We start from the raw sequence: 23683 nt of genomic DNA, 5'->3' as shown, positions 1-23683 counted from the left end.
TGTCTTACCTTTCCATGATGCTGGACCATATATAGAGTCCAGGCTTCGCCCATCATAGTGGGCCTACCTCAGAAAGGGTCTTCAGAGGAATAGGTTCCATAGGGATGGATCATAACCCAGGACTTGTGTAGCACCTTGCAGCTGTCTACACACATGGCACCAAGTCCCAAGTTAAGGGCCAATGCAGGATGCAGTACCTGAAGAAATATTACAAGCCGTTGCCATGGCATAGGGTCTAGGAACTGCTTCCAAGGCTTTACCGAGATTGCACTGGTCTGGATGCATTGAAAACATCTGAAGATAAAATAGTAAACTAGTTAAGCTAAGTATTATTTCTCTGCAAGGCAAAAGAGGTCCATCACGTTAGGACACTAACAAAACTGTGAAATCACAGAGTGGGGTAGGGTTATAGGCGGATGCTCAGGAGGCATGTCCTCAAAAGCTTACTGTGACGGTATTCACCGTCACTATGAGTAAAAACAGATAATTAATGGTTTAAATTGCTTCAGATGGGACTGTCATATTTGCCAGCCATCTCCATATAGGAATATAAAGATTTATTCCCGTTTGCCATGAAATCTGTAATTACTAAATGCTGTGTATATTACATATCTTTCAATGTCAGACAGGTTCCTTTTGTTGTGTATTGGGAGGGAATGTGGATTGCCCTGTCTCATTGTTAAGTGCTAATGACCTCCCATTGTTCTGTCTGTCTGCCTTAAGAGAAACATATTATAGGATGTATAAAGATATGTGGATTGGATGCTAAGGGGGAGGGGGGATTGTCCCACATTGTATATTTTTGTGTACACTGTATGAGAGTGTAAAACTCTGTTCTGATTGGATGGTGAATGTTGGGTACAGTCTTCAACAAGGTCCACCTGGGTGGTACCTTGTGGGTGAAAACTGTATATAAGTCTGTTCAATAAAGTTGTTCTGAGTTAGTTCACCTTCAATCTAGAGTCTTGTCTCTTGTTGGGGGAATCTGCTGCAAGGGATTGCTATGGTCTTCCATACTCCCTTAGAGAATCACTGAGCTCTTGTAAGAGCTTGTGTAAGAGCTTGTTCTGCTGCACTCTCTGGGGAAAGAGAGGTTCACCCACAGGAACCTGGAGCCTTGTCGTAGGTCCAGGGTGGGTAGGAGATTGCGAGACCCTAACCAAGCTGCGGCGGTTTGTGGGGTTTGAAGTGGTTATGGTGTCTGGTGGAGTGCTTGGAGCCCTTGGAAAGCACTAGGAGCATCTGTCAACGGAGGTACCGGTCTGGGGTGCCCTGATCCGTTACACTTACCTGTATTCAATCACCTGAAGGTCTGTGTTCTGTTCTGTACAATTAGGATATACTGTTTTCAACTATTTTCATCGTATGGGGCAAGTCAATGCTGCTGATTAGTGATTACCACTACAATAGGTTCCAAACTGTGAGTGTTAAGATGAAAACTTTACAAAGTGAATGAACTCAAATCACGCCGAAATGAATGGCATGTGATTTGAACAGGAATGCAGTGTGGCTCCTGTGTGATTCACATGTGGTTCATAGATGGACAATATTGTCAAATGTGTCCCTCTTTCCTCCCTTAGATATTTTGGAGGCACTCAAAGGTTCTAACTTACCATTTTAAACAAAACTAAGCTAAATACAATGAATTTACAAAAGTTGAGCTTTGAAGTGTGAATTGCAGGTAAATCTAAGAAAGGCAAACTAATCAGAATTACGAACTACTAGTTGCATTACAACATTTCAAATGAGTTCTTTACGTGTGATCCATTATGGAACATATGTGACATACACCTAATTAAACAATGACAGGCCTTACAAATATACTCCTCTTATCTGTAATTCCCAGCAGTACACATGATGAATACAATAAAGTCCAGGAAATCAATATGAAGGAAGAGTTCTGCTTACTCCAGATTCACAAACCTAGTCTACACAACTCCATAAAGCCAGAAATAATAGTATAAGTAGTCAATGTTCTGTCTGGCTTTTATGGCAATAAGATACCAGTGGAAAAGCTCCCACAGGAACATGGCTTAATGCAAAATATGAATGACTATTTCCTAGTGTCCTTCTCACCTGCATTACTTGCTTTGTTTTAAGTCATTTCAAGGTTGGATGCTCTCTTGCCATAGATATACAGTGCACATTAGCATGTCTGTGGAGCTTGCCTGCTGGTTTAGGATGCTTTTTTATTGAGCTATAGTTATATATAGTCTGAATGCTGAAAATGCAAGTAGGGATTAGGATTGGGCTCTGTGTAAGTTCCACTCGAACGTCATCTGTTCGTGTGTCCACAGAACACACAAACAAATGGGGCGCTTGGCGAGAAGTTTGCCCGCCGATGAGCGCCCTATAATGCACTGCGCTGTTGCAGTGTATTGATTGCTGGTGATTGGCCAAAGCATGCACCTGACCTATATGCTTTGGCCAATTACAGCACAATGTCCTGTCAGAGCCATCATAGGTCAAAGGCAGGGTGCGTTTAGCCAATCATGGCTCAGGGGCTAAGTCCACGCCCTACACTATATAAGGCTGCCACTTATACGGCAGCCATGTATAGTGTGTTACAGTAGAGATTAGGCAGGTAGTGGGTGTGTTAAGTTAGTTTAGTGCAATCAGTGTAGTGTACAGGCATACTCTACTTTTAAAATGTATAGATATTTTGTAGTCCAGGGTCCCCTCTCGGTGCTCCCCAAGTATTGCATCCCTATCACTTATAGTTTGGGAGCAGTGCCATGTCAAGCAGACCAATATTTCCCATAAACGCCAATGTTAAAGACAGGGAGCAGTGCCATGTCATGCTGACCGATATTTCCCATAGATGCTAATGAGCACTGAAAGCTGAAATTTGGTCTAGGCAGGAAGGGGGTGAAAGTACCCTAAAGGGCCTAGTATGGACTAGGGGGGGGGGGGGGGCCCTACGCCGTTTTTCTTTTCAATAATTTTTTATCTTTAGTATCGGGAGCCGAAAATACATTACAGCGGTGAGCAAGTTTAAATTATATTTTTTCCTTTAGAAGTGTCAGTATAGCTGCAGAACGCTCCATACCTCGTACAGATGTGCCACTTTACAGACACATTAAGGGGACCCCCCAGGCACGATATTTAAAGGAATTGTTCATTTTTATTGTTTTACTTTAAGCATCATTAAACCCACTGCTCCTGTAAAAACTATCGTTTTAAAAATCATTTTTTGCATTGATACATGTCCCTCAGGGCAGTACCCGGGTCCCCATACACTTGTTATGGCAATAACTTGCATATAAGCCTTTAAAACAAGGACTTTTGATTTTTCATGTTCGTGTCCCAAAGACTTTAATAGAGTTTGCATGTTCAGTAGAACTTTTTCCTTGTTCGAGATGTTCTGGTGTGAACCGAACAGGGGGTTGTTCTGCCCATCACTAGTAGGGTTACAGAAGAGGAGGGTTCTGATATTTTACTGCCTATGGGCAGTGGGTACTGTGTTGATCGGAGGACAATGCCTTGACAATGCTGGGAAATATTTCTAATTGTCAACGACTAGCTCTTATGACTAATTCATTATTAGACAGAAGTAGATTGATGCCTAGAGGCAAAGGCGGCTTTTTATAAACTACTGTTATGCTTTGTTTCAACAGCTTTGGAAAAAAATTGAAGCATCTACTTTAATGAGATTATAAAAAAAGCAACATGCTATTTTCCCCTGTAAGGAGAACAGACAAAAACTGGATTTTTGTCTTACCGTAAAATCCTTTTCTCTGAGGTTCACTGACAGACACAGCTTCAATTCTTCAGACTATTGGGTATTATGCTGTCTCTCTTCAGTAGTAGGACTAGGCTGAAACTTTTTTGGTTGTGCCCCTGGGGCAGTCCCAGAGGGTATACTATAATTTCCTGCTGTAGGACTTCCAGTTTGTAACAAGCAGTGTCAGAAGAACAAATAACTCAGCCCCAACAGAGGGACCGGTGCTGTGTCTGTCAGTGAACCTCAGAGAAAAGGATATTACTGTAAAGACAAAAATCAAGTTTTCTCTTTTGTTCACTGACAGGCACAGCTTTAATTCTTCAGACCATTGGGATGTCCCACAGCAGTGACAACATGAGGGGTGGGAAAAAACACAGCAAACGCAGAATCCCTAACAAGGCTAAAGATAGCCAACCAGGTAACAACAGGAGCTCATCTAGCAACAACTGGAGCTCACCACCAGGAAAAATTTTCACCCTCAAGAAGCGAAAGCCTCCGCAACTGCAGCCTGCAAAACTTTGTGGCCAAGTGCTGCATCCGAAGATGCAAGTACATCCACCTTATAAAATTTTGTTAATGTGTGTACAGATGACCACGTAGCCGCCTTGCACATCTGAACCACTGACGCCTGATGACAGAAGGCCCTGGAGGCACTAAGTGCCCTTGCAAAATGCGCTTTAACCACTTGCCGACCGCCGCACGACTATCTACGTCGGCGGTCAGCCCCTCACAGGCAAACTAACGTAGGGCTACATTGCTTGCTTGTGAGGGTCTAGGGAGCGAGCGCGCGCCCCCGGAGGCGCGCTCCCGCTCCCGCGTGGTCACGGACCCCCCCGCGCGTGTGACCAGCGGACCCGATGTCCGCCGGCCACTCGGCGATCGGCAGGGGAGAGGGAGAATGTCAGGCAGCTTGTGTAAACAAACTGCCTGTCATTCTCCTCGCTACAAAGACACTGATCACTCGGATCTAGTATGTAGATCCGTTGATCAGTGTCCTTACAGCTAGAGCCACAGCCAATCACAGTAGAAACCACGCCCCTAGGGACACACACAGCCCCTCCCTCCCAAATAAAGTTAACCCCTTCACTACCAGTGTATTTTTACAGTAACAGTTCATATGTATAGCACTGATTACTGTAGAAATGTCACTGGTAACCCCAAAAGTGTCAAAAATGTCAGTCAAGGGTCCGATCTGTCCGCCGCTATGTCGCAGTACCGCAAAAAAAATCGCAGATCGCCGCCATTACGCGTTAAAAAAAAAAACAACAAAAATGACAAACATCTTTCCCTTTGTTAGTAAACGCGATAACTTTTGCGTAAACCAATCAAAATACGCTTTTTGCGATTTTTTTTACCAAACATAGGTAGCATAAAACAAATTGGCCGAAAATTTTTAAAAATTTTGATTTTTACATTTTTTTTTGGGGGAATTTCATATAAAAAAATGTGAAAAATATTGCTATTTTTGCAAAATTGACGCTCTTTTTTTGTTTATAGCGCGTGATCAAAAAATCGCACAGGTGATCAAATACCACCAAAAGAAAGCTCTGTTTGTGGGAAAAAAAGGACGTCAAATTCGTTTAGGTACAGCGTCGCACGACCGCGCAATTGTCCGTTAACGTCACGCAGTGCCGAATCGCAAAATACCCCCTGGTCGGAATGGGGGTAAAATCTTCCGGGGCTTAAGTGGTTAACAGGGTAAGGAGGAACCTGACCCTTAATGGAGTAAGCCTGCACCACTGTCTAAAGAAAAGAAAATATAGTCCTGGCAATTGTCATCTGGAAAAAACCCTTGGACAAATAATCCATAAAACCTCTGGATAATATTGCAAATGTACCACTAACAATGCTGCCAATCCCTGGCGTGGGATGTGAATGCAAGACATATTGACTGGAGAAGCGGATGGAGCACAGATGTGGTATAGATGTAAATACACCCCAAAATGTATGCACAGTCAGCAGGGGGTAATTAAAAGTTAATTTGTGAATAAATTAACTTTTAATTACCCCCTGCTGACTGTGCATACATTTTGGGGTGTATTTACATCTATACCACATCTGTGCGCCACCCTCTTTTCCAGTCAATCTGCACCAATGTCTGCCTGATCCACTTGGAAATGGTCGCAGCAGATGCGGCCTGCCCCTTACGGGGTTCATCTGTAAGAACAAACAAAGAATTGGATTTCCTAATCTGTTCAGTCACTGCCAGGCAGGACCGGTGCTAAACTATTTTGCGCCCTAGGCAAGACCAGCTACTTGCGCCCCCCCCCCCCCCAAAAAAAAAATTTTTTTTTAAAACATTTTAAAAACAGGGTCACTGCACTATGGGTGAGCAGGGTTTTGGGTAGAGATGCATCTGTGGTGTCACTGGAAAAAAGATTGTCCCTGCATCCTTGGTGTCATTGAAATAAAAAATTCCCTGCATTGGGAGAAGTAATAGCTGCTAAGAAAGCCACCTTCTGCGACAGAGTGAGCAGAGGAATTTCTCTAATATTTTCAAAGGGAAGCCTTTGAAGCACCGACGGAACCTAATGCCAACCATGCATTTTGGCTAACCCCACTGACTAGTGAAATTCTCATCAAAATAGGCAGGAAAGGGAAATACCTTTGAAGATTTGCGGGTGCCAAATTGCACCGGCGTCGCCAACTCAGCAGTAGCTGAGCCCTCCAACTTTAAAGTTTCCCGCATCGATACAATCAGGGCCTCCACCAGCGCTTTTTCATGCGTGGCTGCAGAGGAGGAGGACTCATCCTTACTAATAGAACACTCAGCGTGTGTGGACGCAGACCCAGTGGGCTGACTCTCGTCTGCTGCGGCCAAATCCACCTCAGAATCTGAGGAAGCAGAGGATACAGGTGAAGGCAGGGAGCGCTTCTTGCCAGCTCTCCTTTGCAGGACCATATTTACTTTGGCTACTACTGACTGCAGGGCTGCTGTCTTGGCCGCCAGGGCAGACTGAGACCCAGAAGGTCCCGCAGCTTCCAGGAGTGGATCGGGCGGTGAAACGTGCTCCATAGGCTCCATGGCCAAAAAGGGTTAAATGAAACTGCGCTGCTCAGCAAAGTAAAAAAAATGTTTTGTTTTTGGACAAACACTGTGCACTGTGCTTTGCTGGGGCACCACAAGAATCAGCGCACCCGCTGGATATATATACCCCCTCAAGGCAATGGTAAAAAAAAAATAATGTGACATGGATGATGTCAAACCTACGCATTTGCAGAGAAGCATTGTAGCTCACATGTGTCTAGTGCAGCCAGAGTGATAAATATAGTCCTACTGCATAGAAACACCCGTACATACACATCAACCATAACATTATGACCACCCACCATAACCCATTGAGGCATGAACTCCAATAGACCTCCGAAGCTATGCTGTGGTATGTGGTTCCATGTCGTCAGTAGCAGATGTTTTAAGTCCTGTAAATTGTGAGGTAAGGTCTTCATGAATTAGACTGATTTTTCTTGCACATCACATAGATGCTCAATTGGATTAAAGTCTGCAAAATTTGAAAGGCCTAGTCAACACCTCAAACTCATTGTATTCCTCAAACCATTCTTGAATTCATCTGACCAGGCCACCTTCTGCCTTTGCAGTTCTTCCTCTAGTGGTCAACTTTGCATACTCACATGCCTATTGTAGGAGCTTTTGGCGATGGACACGGGTCAGCTTGGGCACCCTGACTGGTCTGTTGCTATGCAGCCCCATACGCAACAAACTGCGATGGACTGTGTGTTCTGACACCTTTCTATCGCAACCACCATTGACTTTTTCAGCAATTACTGTTGCTCTTCTTTAGGATCGTACTACACAGTCTAGCCTTTGCTCCCCACTTGCATCAGTGAGCCTTGGCCGACCATGATCCTGACGCTAGTGCACCAGTTTTCCTTGCTTCCACCTATTTTGGTAGGTTTTGGCCACTGTTAATTTTGACATCAAATTTCGATTTAGTTTTAGTTATAGTCTTCTGACTAAAATGCCATTTTAATTTTAGTCATATTTTATTCATCTGAATTGTTTTAGTTGTATTTTAGTCAACTAAAATCTCCAGTACCAACCTGAACTTCTGCTTTCCACGGAGCTCCACCTGTCTGTTAAAGCCCCAGCCCCCTGAGTATATCAGCAAGCTGAGAGATGCAGGCTGCCTCTGTCTACCTGCTGCCTTGGAGTTCTGGAAAAATGCCCTGCAACTGCAGAAGAGGAGCTCCTTCGTCAGATGTGTTGTGGTGAGTGTTTCTCCTCCCATCAAGGTAGAAGTACTTAGCACTGAGTAAAATAACAGCCTCCCCAGGCCGTCCAGGTCTCTGCTCTTATACACTTCCTCCCTCCCTCCCATTTACTTCCCCATCTCCAAAGTATAATGCACACTGCCCTTATATATCTCATTGGCTAAATCATTGTCTGTAGTGCATGTCAAACCTTAATATTAACGTTATTCGATTTTTACTCCAGGAGTATATAATGAGTTTGGAAATTCTAGAGAAATACTTAATAAATGCATTACAATTTAACTAAACCCATTAGATTTTAGTTGACTAAAATGTACTGGTAAAAAGGTAAATGAAAATTGTAATTTATTTTCATCATAGTTTTCCCCAATTGACTTAATTCTAGTTTTATTTTCATTTAGTTTTCATCAATGAAAACATGCAGCTGACGAAGAAAATGACTAAAATGTTTTCCTTGATCTTGACCATTGCAGATTGGGAACACCCTACAGAACCTGCAGTTTTGGAGATGCTCTAACCCAGTAGTTTAGCCATTACAATATGGCCCTTCCCAAAGTCACTCACATCGTTACGCCTGCCTATTTTCTTTTCTTTTTTTTTACTGCTTTCAACACATCAATTTCAGGGACAACATGTTCACTTGCTGCCTAATATATCCCACCAACTTTCAGATGCCATTGTAAAGAGAAAATCAATGTTATTCACATTACCTGTCAGTGGTCATAATGTTATGATCGGATGTATACCCATTTAATCCATCCGAATGCTCCACGGGAGGCTGCTATTCCTCCACATTTCTTGCACTGCGTCGTCAGTGAATTGTTTTACACCATAAGGCGAATTTTGGTTTGTATACATATATTTATGCAGACTTGCCCAATCTAGAGTAAGTTTTACTGTTTATTAATCACAATAGTCTAGATCCTGATTTGTGCAATGTTCTGCACATGACACAGATCTGCATACAAAACAAAAATTGGTGATTTGTTCATCCCTAGTTGTCAGTTTATTGGCTGTTATGTCAAAACACTCCCCACAATCTTTTTTTACAGAAAGGAATAAGCAAAGGGCCACAAGAAGACTTGGGGGATCTCTTCTGTAACATCCACCTTATTCATTTGACATTACCAATTTAAAGGAGACCTACATATTGCTTGCTTCAAACTCTGGCAAAAACCCCAGAGCAATCGTGAACAGAAAATGCTTACTGTATCATCATACCACTTAGTGTCAGGTACAAAGGCAAAAATGTGGATTTTAATCCCTGCTCCTTCTGCTTAGCTTCAAGAGTGCAATGGAAGCTTTCTGTGTTCTTAGCCTTCCATTGTAATATGTATATGCACAAGTTTGGGTATATTTGGTAATTTAGCTGATTTCAACATTGGCTTGTTTTTAATTAGTGTGCAGTTTTTTCATCATATACATTTTATATATACAGTATCTCACAAAAAAGAGTACACCCCTCTTATTGTTGTAAATATTTTATTATATATTTTCATGTGACATCACTGAAGAAATTAATCTTTGCTACAATGTAAAGTAGTGAGTGTACAGCTTGTATAAGTGTAAATTTGCTGTCACCTCAAAATAACTCAACACACAGCCATTAATGTCTAAACCGCTGGCAACAAAAGAGAATACACCCCTAAGTAAAATTTTCCAAATTGGGCCCAATTAGCCATTTTCCCTGTCATGTGACATTAGTGTTACAAGTTCTAAGGTGTGAATGGGGAGCAGGTGTGTTAAATTTGGTGTTATCACTCTCACTCTCTCATACTGGTCACTGGCACCTCATGGCAAAGAACTCTCTGAGGATCTGAAAAAAAGAATGGTTGCTCTACATAAAGATAGCCTAGGCTATAAGAAGATTGTCAAGACCCTGAAACTGAGCTGCAGCACGGTGGCCAAGACCATACAGTAGTTTAACAGGACAGGTTCCACTCAGAACAGGCCTCGCCATTGTTGGCCAAAGAAGTTGAGTGCACATGCTCAGAGTGATATCCAGAGGTTATCTTTGGGAAATAGACATATGAGTGCTGCCAGCGCTGCTGCATAGGTTGAAGGGGTGGGGGGTCAGCCTGTCAGTGTTCAGACTATACACTGCACACTGCATCAAATTGGTCTGCATGGCTATCATCCCAGCAGGAAGCCTCTTCTAAAGATGATGCACAAGAAAGCCCGCAAACAGTTTGCATAAGACAAGCAGACTAAGGACATGGATTACTTGAACCATGTTCTGTGGTCTGATGAGACCAAGATAAACTTATTTGGTTCAGATGGTGTCAAGCGTGTGTGGTGGCAACTAGGTGAGGAGTACAAAGACAAGTGTGCCTTTCCTACAGTCAAGCATGGTGGTGGGAATGTCATGTGTGCTTCCGGCACTGGGGAGCTGCAGTTCATTGAGGGAACCATGAATGCCAACATGTACTGTGACATACTGAAGCAGAGCATGATCCCCTCCCTTCGGAGACTGGCCCACAGGGCAGTATTCCAACATGATAAGGACCCCAAACACACCTCAAAGACAACCACTGCCTTGCTAAAGAAGCTGAGGGTAAAGGTGATGGACTAGCCAAGCATGTCTCCAGGACTAAACCCTATTGAGCATCTGTGGGGCATCCTCAAATGGAAGGTGGAGGAGTGCAAGGTTGTGATGTCATCATGGAGGAGTGGAAGAGGACTCCAGTGGCAACCTGTGAAGCTCTGGTGAACTCCATGCCCAAGAGGATTAAGGCAGTGCTGGAAAATAATGGTGGCCACACAGAATTTTGACACTTTGGGCCCAATTTGGACCTTTTCATTTAGGGAAGTTACTTACTTTTGTTATCAGCGGTTTAGACATTAATGGCTGTGTGTTGAGTTATTTTGAGGGGACGGCAAATTAACACTGTTATACAAGCTGTACACTCACTACTTTACATTGTAGCAAGGTGTCATTTCTTCAGTGTTTAACCACTTTACCACCGGAGGATTTTGCTGTCTTACGTCCAGGCCACTTTTTGCGATTCGGCACTGTGCGACTTTAACTGACAATTGCGCGGTCGTACAACGCTGTACCCAAACGAAATTTACGTCCTTTTTTTCCCACAAATAGAGCTTTCTTTTGGTGGCATTTGATTACCTGTGCGATTTTTACTTTTTGCGCTATAAACAAAAAAAGAGCGTAAATTTTGAAAAAATAACAATATTTTTCACATTTTATTATATGAAATTCCCCCCCCAAAAAATGTAAAAATCTAATTTTTTTTTAATTTTTGGCCAATTTGTTTTCTGCTACCTATGTTTGGTAAAAAAAAAAATCACAATGAGTGTATTTTGATTGGTTTGCGCAAAAGTTATTGCGTTTACTAACTAAGGGAAAGATTTCTGTCATTTTTGGTGTTTTTTTTTTTAATGAGTAATGGCGGCGATCTGCGTTTTTTTTTTGCGGGACTGCGACATTGCGGCGGATAGATCGGACCCTTGACTGACATTTTTTACACTTTTGGGGGTACCAGTGACATTACTGCAGTAATCAGTGCTATATATATGCACTGTTACTGTAAAAATGACACTGGCAGGGAAGGGGTTAATTTTATTGGAGAGGGAGGGGTTAATGTATGCCTGGTGCTTACTAACGTGTGTGGGGGGAGGTGACTGTGTGACACAAGGACAGATCGAGGGTTCAGCTATGCTGAACCCTGCAATCTGAACCTGCCTGTCACTTAGGAGATCCGCCCGCTTGTGTAAACACAAGCGGGCGGATCTCCACACTCGATTCCCCTACGATCGGGGCAGAGCAGCGTCGATCGCCGTTGCTCCTCCCCTGGCCCGACTCCCGCTGTGACTGAAAGGGGAATGTCTGACGACGTAGTACTAAGTCGTCAGACGTTATCGAGCCACTTTGCCGCAGTACTGCTCTAGTGAGCAGTCGGCAAGTGGTTAAAAAAAAAGATATAATAAAACATTTACAAAAATGTGAGTGGTGTACTCACTTTTGTGAGATACTGTATATGTATTGGCTGCAGTCAGAATTATTTCAGTCACCGTACCTGGCGTTCTGTTAGAATTTAGATGAAAACTTTTTAACCTTATTTGACACAAAGACTTGCCTAGCTGGAGGTACAACAGACTTGAAGAACCTTTAGCTATACAGCAGGTAGTACTGTGTTGCTATCATACAAAGTCTGTCTGTGGTTTTCCAAATCAAAAGAGTTTGTATGTACCATGTTTACAATTAGTTTCCTATACCATTATGACCCAGAGTATAGGTCAGCAGGGTAAAAGGCAGCAGAAAAAAAACACCAGGGGTTGTCAAGAAGAGTGACAGGACTCTCTGTAGCTTAAGTACCAAACATCTTCCTCCTTTCTGTTTTTGACTAGAGGGCTATACAGTAAAGTTATAACACTGCAGGGTGCATACCATATCCAGCCAAGCATCTTGTTATAAATGTTTAGGACAATAGTTATCTAAAATGTCTGGAGACAAAAGACTGCTAAAAGGACAATATGGTTTACATGTATCTAAGACAGTGTTGACATGCATGTAAACCCCAAGTAAATAATGTTGAGTTTGCTAAACCATCTTGTATCTTTAATGTTTGCCATGTTTTTCACTTTTTCAATCCTTTGTTGCTTCTCAGTACTGTTGAATTCCCGCAGTCTCCTTGAAGCCACTTCCTGTCTTTAAAACTGCACTCAAACTACATTTATCAGGGTGGTGGTTCTGAAAGCCACAACAGTTGACCATGCCTGTGCACGGCCACTTGGATGCTCATGTGACCGGGTGACAACACAGGATCACAGTTGGTATATAAGGATAGGGTCTTGTTACCCTATAGCAGGAATTGCCTGGATAAGGACCTTCATTGCAGGATCACCAGGTACTGTTTGAATGAAAGATGTTTTAAATCCTGCCCACATTCTGGATTTATAAAGCCTATAGCTTGCATCTTCCAGTGCTCTACTCTTTTTTGATAAAGCAGTTATCCTTGCACTGTTGCGATTTAAACAACTTTATCAACCTGTTAAATTGTTAAAACAGGGCAGGTAAACAATACAATACAAAAAGAACAATGACAAACATACACTTGTATTTGCTGACTTTTAAAGTGGGAGCAAAAGTGACAAATATCATAGAGAAGAATTCTAGAGGTATCTGTAACATGTGAAGCTCATCTTTGCTTAATGGCTTCTAAAGTGCAAAGAGACTCAGATCTGACACGCACAGCAGTAGAAAAGTATCACTTCAGCCCTGCCATGTTAGTTTATCAACCAGGCAGGTTTGTCTACATTATTGGATTAGGCTGTGAGCATCTATCCACAGTGACTTTGTCCAAGTTTCACTCTTGAACTGTAAATCTCATATCTGCAACCAATCCGCTTAATAACAGAGACTTTGTTTTCGTGTTGCTTGAGGTGTGAGAGTTGTTTATTATCTGTCACCTCCATCTGTACTGTTCCCGAGATGTACGTCTAGCTTGCCAGCCTGTCATCCCATTTAAACCGCGGGTTGACTCATCCAAGGTCATTCAGCATCAGCTCATGCTGTCTTTTTGTCTTTTGTCCTAAAAAGCTACTTTCTTGCTTCTCTTGAATAAGGCTTCGGAGGATTAGGAGCAGATTCTTAAAAGGTAGCGGCAGCATTGCAAAGCTGTGATATAATCTGACACATAATTAATAAGGAGGCCACAACAATAGCAGAGGAAGTGCACACTCTGCTACCGGAGCTTGATGAATCCTTTTCCTTCGGAGCTGTTTTGGTGGCACTGGGGCTGTGTGGGACAGACACTTTCATCGTTAGGTTCACCATAACTGAGTTGTCAGTCCGTCTTTTTGTATCTGAAAAAAACGAAACAATATACATGTTATTTATACTTCTACCAAACAAAAAAGATAAAGGGGTGGATTTGCTAAAGGAAAATAGACTGTGCACCTTGCAAGTGCAGTTGCAGTTATTATCCCCAGAGCAGGCCATGTGCAAGCAGAAATTATGTTTCTTTTTCTTGCACCTGTTTAGGTATTTTTTACAAAGTGAAGTCTTACATTTACTAAGGAAAATGAGTTGCTAAGTGCAGAGTCACCCAACGGAAATTGAGACAGCTTTTTGTAGATGCTGGTGGGTTGAATCACTCAATGTCTTTTATCTCTTGAGTACTCTGGGGATTCGACCACCCCTCTTCTGAGCCCTGGAGTTTTACTCCTTCTGCTTCATTTTTCACATACATTTACAAAAGGGAGAATGAGACCTCACCAGAATACTTGTGAAAGATAAGCACCCCTAGAAACACTCAAGAAACACTCAAATGTAAATTTTAGGTAGACCAGCCATTCTAAAACAGGGTTGCCTGGAACCCTAGAGTTCCTCTAGAGGTTTCTATGGGTTCCTTGAGTTGTGGATGATTTACCCCCATCTAATGGTGCCTGCATAGTTCCAGTTTGAGTGGCAGAGCCAGAAGGATGACACCAATGATCTTTCTAGTCATCTGTTAGGGTGCCATTCTAATGACCACAGTAGGTGGGGCATTCTTCCAACTGACAATCAATGTAAGGGGAATTTTTGCAATGACCCCAGGAATTTATTTTAACAGGAGTTTCCTGAGACCTTATTTTAGCAGTTCCTCTGGGGGTTAAAAGGTTGAGAAAAGCTGAGGTAGACCTTAAGCTGGATACACACTATCCAACTTTTGTGGTTAGATTTCCTTCAGATTTACATTTTCTATGCTGTGCAAGGGCCTGCCAGATTGCATACAAATTGAAAGTGTTTAGGTTTGACCTCATATTATATGGTTTTGGTAAGTCTGAAGGAAAAAGTCTTCAGAAAATCTTATAGTGTGTATGGCCCATAACGTAAGCTACTAACAATGATATTGATTGCCATGACAAGCGTACATTTTGGGAGCCTGTTGTCCATATGAACAGATAATGCATTTGCTCAGTTTTGATGACAATCTGCACAGACCTAGGCCCATTCCTAGTGCTGGTTTGATATCAGATCCTCCCAACATTTAAATATGAAGTCCTGATATATCATCCAAAACAGAGCCTATTTTTTACAGCTATATTTTAGAACATTGCCTTGCATCAGTGGGCAATATAGGATCCAAAATTTAAACATTTGGTAACTGTAGTTTGGAACAGTTATTATGTGGTGAGTTGGCCAAAAAACACTGTCCTTCAGCATTTGAATATATGAAAATACGTTTAATGTCAACAACACAGCTGCTGTTATACTTTGACCCATGATGTGGCTTTTGTGTTCCATTTGGCTTTCCTTACATAGCTGTTTTTGACCTGTGAGAAATGTTGATTATAAGCAAGTAAATCAGCAGCACTACAGTGCAGGAAATATTTAAAGGCACAGTCGCTTTTTAAATAACATTAGCTGTGTAAAATATTGCTTGTGGAAGTCCTGATGTCAGAGGGAAGTCAACTGAAAAGGCCCTGTGGATTTAACCACAATTAGTATGCACAATGAATCTTAGAGATATTTGTATGCGGTATATCTAGAATGAGAAATGGAAATCTTTCAGACTACCATTACAGATAATTAGGAATAAATTCCAGAGAAAGCATCAGTGCAAGGACAGACAGCAGCATGTGTCGTTCTATCACTGTCACTGTTGGAGCAGACACCTCCTAGCCTCTCCAGGGACTCCCGGTCACTCCTCCCTGCTCTCTCTGTCCCAGTTATCACATCTCCTTCACATGGAACCATAAGCATCTTTTATTATTCCGTCTGAGCTGTTACAATGTCTGACTATCAATCTTGTCCCTTCATGAACCTTTGAGAATCATCTTTATACTTCTCTAATTACATCTTAGGCTGAGACCAAGAGCTTGACACCAATTTCTGTCATCCGGTGTACTAATTATGTGTCAATCTGAATGATTCCATGTACATAAACTTTAGGATTCGTGTTTATGGTAATGCACTGCGATTAATTTACTAAAGGCAAATAGACTGTGCACTTTGAAAAGTGCAGTTTCACTCTGCAAGAGCAGTTGCTCCAGAGCTTAAAAAATGAGGTAAAGGTTCACTTTGCAAAGAATATCCAATCAGTTGCAAGGAAAAAAAAAAAGCATTTTTGCTAAGCTCTAGAGAAACTGCTCTTGCAGAGTGGAACTGCACTTTGCAAAGTGCAAAGTCTTTTTTCCTTTAGTAAATCAACCCCAGTGTGTCAAAATGAAAACAGTCTGCAGCTGCCATATATTTTAGGGGGTCAATTTACTAACGAGGAAAAGACTGTGCACTTTCCAAAGCAGTATTCTGACGGAAGCCCAAAAACACAGTGTGGGTTGTGGTTCCGTTACAGTAGTTAACCTGTCCTCTAATGGGACCTATTGTGTGTCTGTAGTAGGGCCATTACATTAGGATCCATTGGGCAGGTTTGACTAGTCTAAGAGGTATTGTCTTTTTAAAACTTCAGTAAAGGTGTCAGAATTAAGAAATAAAACAAGTTCATACGCACTGAAGTTCATATACTCAATGAAATATATTAGTATAGTATAAATTAATATGATTAAATAAGTATACAATTATAATTTTATTTAAGTATAGTATACATTTACAGTGTTTAATTATACTGTATAATTATAATTATATAATTATAGTATACATTTAGTATATCCAAATTTACTGAATTTCTCAAAAACAATTATAAAACTTTATTAAAAGTTTTTTCATCGCCTCTTAATTATTTTATTGATAATTGTTCTACAAAAAATACAATGATTTTCATTTTCCATTGTCACTGTTTATGATGGAATATGTATTCCGCTATGTTAGCCCTAAGCTGATTCATGACTTGCAGAGGCGGTATGAAGCCTGTCTGGCTTTGCCTGGATTTCCCAGCCTGCCAGCAGAATTTTTCAACCCCTCACCACAGATCAGCCACATCCTGGAACACCTAAGCATCAGAAACTTGCAGATTTCAGCAGTCTCTCTGAGGGATGAAGTTTAGTACAGGAGGCATCTAAGGGCAAAACCCCCTCCCCTTATAACTGGCATATGGATCATACAGACAAATGCCATCACATGCCAAGATGAGGCCCAAGCTGTGACCTTCCCTGACACTAAGAGGGTCTTGTCAGTCCCTCTACATTGTTACTGTATTATTGCTGATGCTTCCAGTGACCTCTGCTAGACATGTGAGGCCTGCTTGAGCAAAGTAATGACATACGGACATTGCCAATGAAAGTCAGTAATAACCTCCAAGGGGCCATTAAGAAGACATCATTAAGCCATTGCTGTAAGACTGTCAACACACACCTTGGTATGTGTGACCAATGTGCCTTGTGATCTCAAATATCACAGAAAATCAGGATGTGTATCTGAAGCTATCATCCAACAAGTTATCCTTTAGATATGATTGTATAATGCTGGGTTAATACATTTTTGGCCTTGTATATCTTCTGAAGGTAGAACCCTCAACTCCTCCGTGGAGTTTTACTCCTCCTGATGCATTTTTAATATATATATATAACATATATTAGCAGTATTGCTGCCCTCTGGGGTGTGCTATGTACAGAGTGCAGCATTTGGGAATGCACAGAGTTCGTAAGTGTGTTACATACAGGCTTCAGGAGTACGCAACATACATGGTTCCGAGTTCAGGGGTACGCTACATACAGAGTGCAGGGTTTAGGGTTGCGCTACATACAGAGTGCAGGGTTTAGGGATGCACTACATAAAGAGCGCAGGGTTTAGAGGTGCACTACGTACAGAGTACAGGGTTCAGAAATGCATTACGTACAGAGTGCAGGGTTCAGGAGTGCTTTACGTACAGAGTGCAGGGTTCAGGAGTGCATGACGTACAGAGTACAGAGTTCAGGGGCACGCTGTTTACATAGTGTAGGGATTAGGAGTGTGCTATGCATAGTGCAGAGTATACAATCACAACTCCAACCCCCTTCCCCAAAGATTCCTTGCATCTCTACTCTCTCCTACCTGGCTCGGCTGTAGTACCACAAATGTCCCTTATCTTGCAGGGAGATCATTCTCCCTCTCTGGAGATCTGTTCATGCTGTGCCCCGTCATGAGTTCGTGCAGAGATCTGCATCTGGGAGCTGCTGAGAGAGAATCTGTTTCTTGTAAACACAGAAGGCTTCTGTGATTACAAGTAATAGTGAGGAGTGGGAGCAGAGGACGAGGGTCAGAGGTAGCAGAATAGAATTCTGCCATGTTCCGGCTGCAAAACTAGGTGTAAGGGCCACATGACAAAGCCTGCGGGCTGGATTTGGCCCACAGACCTTGTATTTGACATATGTAGCTCAGGGTAATGGTAAATAGCACTTTTACTTACATTATCCCTCCATTTCTTTTGCAGTTCTGCACTGTAAGTGAGGATGCAAAGGGCCCACCCACAAACTAGAGCATCAGAGAGAAGGGTTGGATGCCAGCTGTGCCTGGTCAACAAGGGAAAGCAAATTTTCCCCATTTTTTGATTGTCATTATATAGAAAGTTTTACAAAAAAAAAAGTTGGCACTTTAGTTTGTCTAAAGAGGGTAAACAGGTGTGAGAGCCAAAGTGGTTGAATAACTATGGAAAGAGCAGACATTAGCAGTACCCCATAATAACCAATCACCTTTCAATTTTCATTCACGTACTTACTGAAAACTAGCTTCTGAATGGCCATTGTACAAAGCACTAAACACTGGTACAGAGCTATTATTTTTTTTTTTTGTCATATGCTCCTATCCTAATATTGAAATATGCAAGAAAAAGTGAGCTGATTCAAATATGGGTGCTGCTACCTTAGAATGAAAGTATGTAATGTGAAGATGATAATCAGGTGCGCTAACCCTAGAGATACAAATAACACAGCATAAAAAATTATATATGTGTTGGTGAAATAAAATATACAAATTATCAAATATAAATGTGACCAAATATCCAAAGATAAATCCGTGCGGTGTAATTCAATAAAAAGTCCAGTGAAACACCAATGAATCTCAAACAATAGTGTCCATATGAAGGTGATAAACAGTCCAAATGAAAATAAATCCAAAGTCGTGATGTAAATTCAATTTCAATCTGGAAAGTGCAAGCCTTGTGATAGAATAGGTTCAGAGACCCACCACCAGCTTAGCCTCTTACCAAAAGATGGAAGTTTAAGGGCATGTAGAAATATCACTGCTCCAGAGATCACGCAGCTGCAGAAAGATTACAAGTCACCCAAGTGACACACTTGCACACAGGTAATGCCTAAACTCTTACCAAACAGAGCTTGGAAGAAAGCCTGGAACTATCCTGTATTCAGGTCCTCTTTGGGAACACTGCGCGCTTGCCAGGTGTTGTGATCTCGGGTGTCTTTTACCTCAATAGTATGGGGACACAAGAGAGGGGACCGCCATGGTGCATTATCGACAAACAGTTTTATTTGTAAAGAAAAGAATGCACTTACAATATTGCAGACAATATTCGTGGGGTCCCTCAAAATGAAGCAGAGTAGCGGTGGCCCTCCTGCAGCGCAGACCGCCGTCTCGGTCTACTGGTGATGACGCGGCGCCTCCTCCCTGACGCATTTCCCCCGATAGGGCATCCACTGAGATAACCTCCTATCTCAGTGGATGCCCTGTCGGGGGAAACGTGTCAGAGAGGAGGCGCCGCGTCATCACCAGTAGACCGAGACGGCGGTCCGCGCTGCAGGCGGCCACCGCTACTCTGCTTCATTTTGAGGGACCCCACGAATATTGTCTGCAATATTGTAAGTGCATTCTTTTCTTTACAAATAAAACTGTTTGTCGATAATGCACCATGGCGGTCCCCTCTCTTGTGTCCCCATACTATTGAGGTAAAAGACACCCGAGATCACAACACCTGGCAAGCGCGCAGTGTTCCCAAAGAGGACCTGAATACAGGATAGTTCCAGGCTTTCTTCCAAGCTCTGTTTGGTAAGAGTTTAGGCATTACCTGTGAGCAAGTGTGTCACTTGGGTGACTTGTAATCTTTCTGCAGCTGCGCGATCTTTGGAGCAGTGATATTTCTACATGCCCTTAAACTTCCATCTTTTGGTAAGAGGCTAAGCTGGTGGTGGGTCTCTGAACCTATTCTATCACAAGGCTTGCACTTTCCAGATTGAAATTGTATTTACATCACCGACTTTGGATTTATTTTCATTTGGACTGTTTATCACCTTCATATGGACACTATTGTTTGAGATTCATTGGTGTTTCACTGGACTTTTTATTTGAATTACACCGCACGGATTTATCTTTGGATATTTGGTCACATTTATATTTGATAATTTGTATATTTTATTTCACCAACTCATATATAATTTTTTATGCTGTGTTAGTTTTGTATCTCTAGGGTTAGCGCACCTGATTATCATCTTCACCCTATCCTAATATGATAATGGGAAATTCTATTCACTAAGTATCTAACCAACTAACAACAGTTATTACACCATAAAGTAAAATGACAGAAGGAGGCAAGAAAAACAACCAAGTTTCCTTATTCACGTCCTAACAGCTTAAAGGCTGAAGACAGACGGACTGAACATGTACTAGAGGGGAAAGGGAAATATTTCCAGTACTTGAATCTTTTTAAAGTGAAAGTACACCCACGCATCCTAAAGCGAGGGGCTTAGTAGAAATAACAGAACATATTGTGTGCTGAGCTGCCCACATGCCACACACAGTGTTTGCCACAATGCAGCTCACATCTGCCCTGAAGTGACATAATCTGTTCCAAGAATACTTTCTGTCCTCTTCTGCCAGCTCATGTCTCACATCCAGCTTGCATCACGATGCCTGAAAGAATACATTCTACTTTGGAAACAAACCTAAGTCTTTTCTAAAAAGTGCAATGCAGATTCCATGTGAAATCACAAATCCCTGGTTCACACTGGTCAGAAGGCCCTTACATAGCCAGCAATGACTGATAGAAAGTAATGCCAACGAGCCTGCTCACAATGCTAGCTTGTAGTACAGCTGTCCTCACAGGCGAAAGGAAACATGCCACAGACCACCATTAGTTGCCCTGTGACCTCAGACTTCTGAAAATATGTGTTTTTAGGCATGGGAGTTTCCACATCAAAATTTTGGTCACATACAACTTTTAGAAACTTTAAAGTGATACTAAAGGTTCAGATTTTGAAAAAACAAAAAACAAACAAGTTATACTTACCTTCTCTGTGCAATGGTTTTGTACAGAGCAGTCCTGATCCTCCTCTTCTTGGGTCCCCTGCTGGCATTCCTGGCACTTCCCCCTAGCCGAGTGCCCCCATACAGTGGCGGATCCAGGGGGGCAATGGGTCAATTGCCCCCTCCCCCCGAAAATATTACCCACTCCAGTCCCAAGTCCAGACTCCCAGTGTCTCTTTTAGTCCCAGGCCAGCAGCGGCGCCAAGAGCCTCTGTTGTTGTAGTGCCGCCGCGCCACTGGCCTATACTGCAGTACACTGGTTGCTATCGCCGCCTGGCGTCTAGCAGCCAATGATGTCACGACAGCCTGGGGAGGATGAGAGTGAGGCCCCAGTATTCAAAACGGAGCCTTCTTCCTCCTACGCCACGCGCCTAGTGGAGTTTTGGCTCCACCCACCTCCTCCCTCCAGCTTCTCCTGGCTCCCGGCCAGGCCAGCGCTGTAAAAGATGCAAGCAGATCTACGATGCTGGCTCAGCCTGGCTGCTTCCTTATCTCAGAGTTGTCAATTGCTCTTCCATGGGAGCTACTCCCTTACTTAGAACCCCCCAAAACATTATTTTTTTTTTTTAGCAGAGACCCTAGAGAATAAAATCTAAATTGTTGCAATACATTATGTCACACCGTAATTGTGCAGCGGTCTTACAAACACAATTTTTTGGGAAAAAAATACACTTATGTGAATAAGAAAATAAGAAAACAGTAAAGTTAGCCCAATTTTTTCTCTAATGTGAAAGATAAAGTTACGCCGAGTAAATTGATATTGAACATGTCATGCTTCAAAATTGCTCACACTTGTGGCATGGCAACAAACTTTGGTACTTAAAAATCTCCATAGGCGTTGCTTTAAAAATTTCTACAGGTTATCATTTTAGAGTTACAGAGGAGGTCTAGGGCTAGAATTATTACTCTTGCTCTAACGATCACGGTGATACCTCAATTGTGCGGTTTGAACACCATATACATATGTGAGCGCGACTTAGGTATGTGTTCACTTTTGTGCGCAAGCTCGGAGGGACAGGGTGCTTTAAATTTTTTTTTCTCTTATTTATTTTTTTTATTTTTACACTGTCCCTTTAAAAATATTTTTTTTTGGATCACTTTTATTCCTGTTACAAGGAATGTAAACATTTATTGTAATAGGAATAAGCAGGACAGGTCCTTTTTAATGTGAGATCTGGGGTCAAAAAGACCTCAGATCTCACATTTACAATTAAAAGTAAGTTTTTAATAAAAAAAAAAAAAATGTTGGCCCTTTAAGGCCTTTGGGCGGAAGTGACGTTTGATGTCGCTCCGGCCCTCCATGGGCATTGAGTGGAGTAGGGGCCATCTTGCCCTAACTCAACTTCCTGCCCATCCACACAGCGGATCGGATCATTTTCCCTGCTACCGACGGCTCTGGTAAGCTGGGAAAACGACCGGGAAGCGGCGGGAGGGGGGCACCTCTCCCACCGCCAATAAAAGTGATGCCCCTCCTGAGACTAGACTCTGGATCCGCCCCATAAAAAGTTGATTTGCTCTGGTGGCACTTGTGCGTGCTTGCTCCTGATCCACCTCAGTGTGCCTATAAGACACGAGGACCGCGGCTTGCCTCTGTCTCGCCCTGCCCCCTGCTTCCTCTTTACTGGTTGGGATTGACAGCAGTGGGAGCCAATGACTCCCGCTCCTGTGTCTCAGCCAATGAGGAGGGAGAGACCTGGGAGAACTGAGGCTCATGTGCACAGAACTGTATTGAGATGGGGGTTAGGTAAGGGGCTGAAGGCTGAAGGGGGAGCTGAACACTAAAGTATTTTTACCTTCAGTAAAGATATGCATAAAGATAAAAAAAAAACCTTCAGGCTTTAGAACCACTTTAAATGCATGTGTTAATTCAGCTTGTAGTCAGGTAGCCTACTGAATGTGTAGTTAGAACCCCCCAGGTCAGGGGGAAGGGGTAATGTTTTTGCCGCCTTTCCCTGGTGTGTGTGCGGGCTTTCGCTGGAGCCCAGCCTCTCTTGTGTGTTCTATAAAAGGGAATATGTCCGGATCCTAAGGGGGGCTCTGGGGAATGCTTGGGGAAATGCATGGGGAAACTTCACTAAAGACCTGCTGGGACGTATGGTCTGCTCTGGAATGCCAATTCACCAGAAGAAACCTGGAACATGGACTTCTCTTAAAGAGCATTGCTAAGTTTGGACTTTCCTCTATGAGACTTCACATGTGCTGGTAACCTGGGTCAGCCACCGTTAGGTTCATTTAGGAATGAAATGATATTGTATGTTATACTTGTTGCCAAGTTTACAGTAAACGTTGATTAAACTGCTCAGAGTCTGGTCTAAAGGTAATCGATAAGTGCATGCAAGAATAGGGCAAATCATCAAAGGACTTGGGTCCTTAACTAAAATATGGGGTATGTGTAACATCACTACGGCAGGTTCATCAGTAACAGTAAGGAGAAATAGTAACCAGTCGGCGTGGTAGCTGGTTAGGTGACAGGTTCTCTAGTAGCGAGGGGGTCAGTGCTTGGACTCCCTCCCTAGCTGGACTCCCTGTGCTCACATGACCCTTGCTTGGTGCCCAACAAGAGAGGGAAACATGGAGGATGTGTTGGACAACCTAGTCTT

At 42.5% G+C, this 23683-nt stretch overlaps 1 protein-coding gene across 2 annotated transcripts in view; it reads right to left on the bottom strand.

Moving 5' to 3' along the window:
- Positions 1-12857: 12857 nt before the first annotated feature.
- LOC309551571 (glypican-5-like) overlaps positions 12858-23683 on the bottom strand; it is a 500453-nt gene continuing 489627 nt past the window's right edge. For both annotated transcript variants that reach the window (XM_082252205.1, XM_082252206.1), the window contains one exon: positions 12858-13774. In XM_082252205.1, coding sequence (XP_082108331.1) covers positions 13560-13774 — 215 coding nt within the window. In that variant the 3' untranslated portion in view covers positions 12858-13559. The remainder of the gene's footprint in view (positions 13775-23683) is intronic.

This window comes from Pelophylax lessonae, assembly GCF_965119305.1.
Source record: "Pelophylax lessonae genome assembly, chromosome: 3".
NCBI classification, from domain to species: domain Eukaryota; kingdom Metazoa; phylum Chordata; class Amphibia; order Anura; family Ranidae; genus Pelophylax; species Pelophylax lessonae.
The sequence above is the reverse complement of the archived record's forward strand: the minus strand, read 5'-3'. Positions and strand labels throughout refer to the sequence as shown.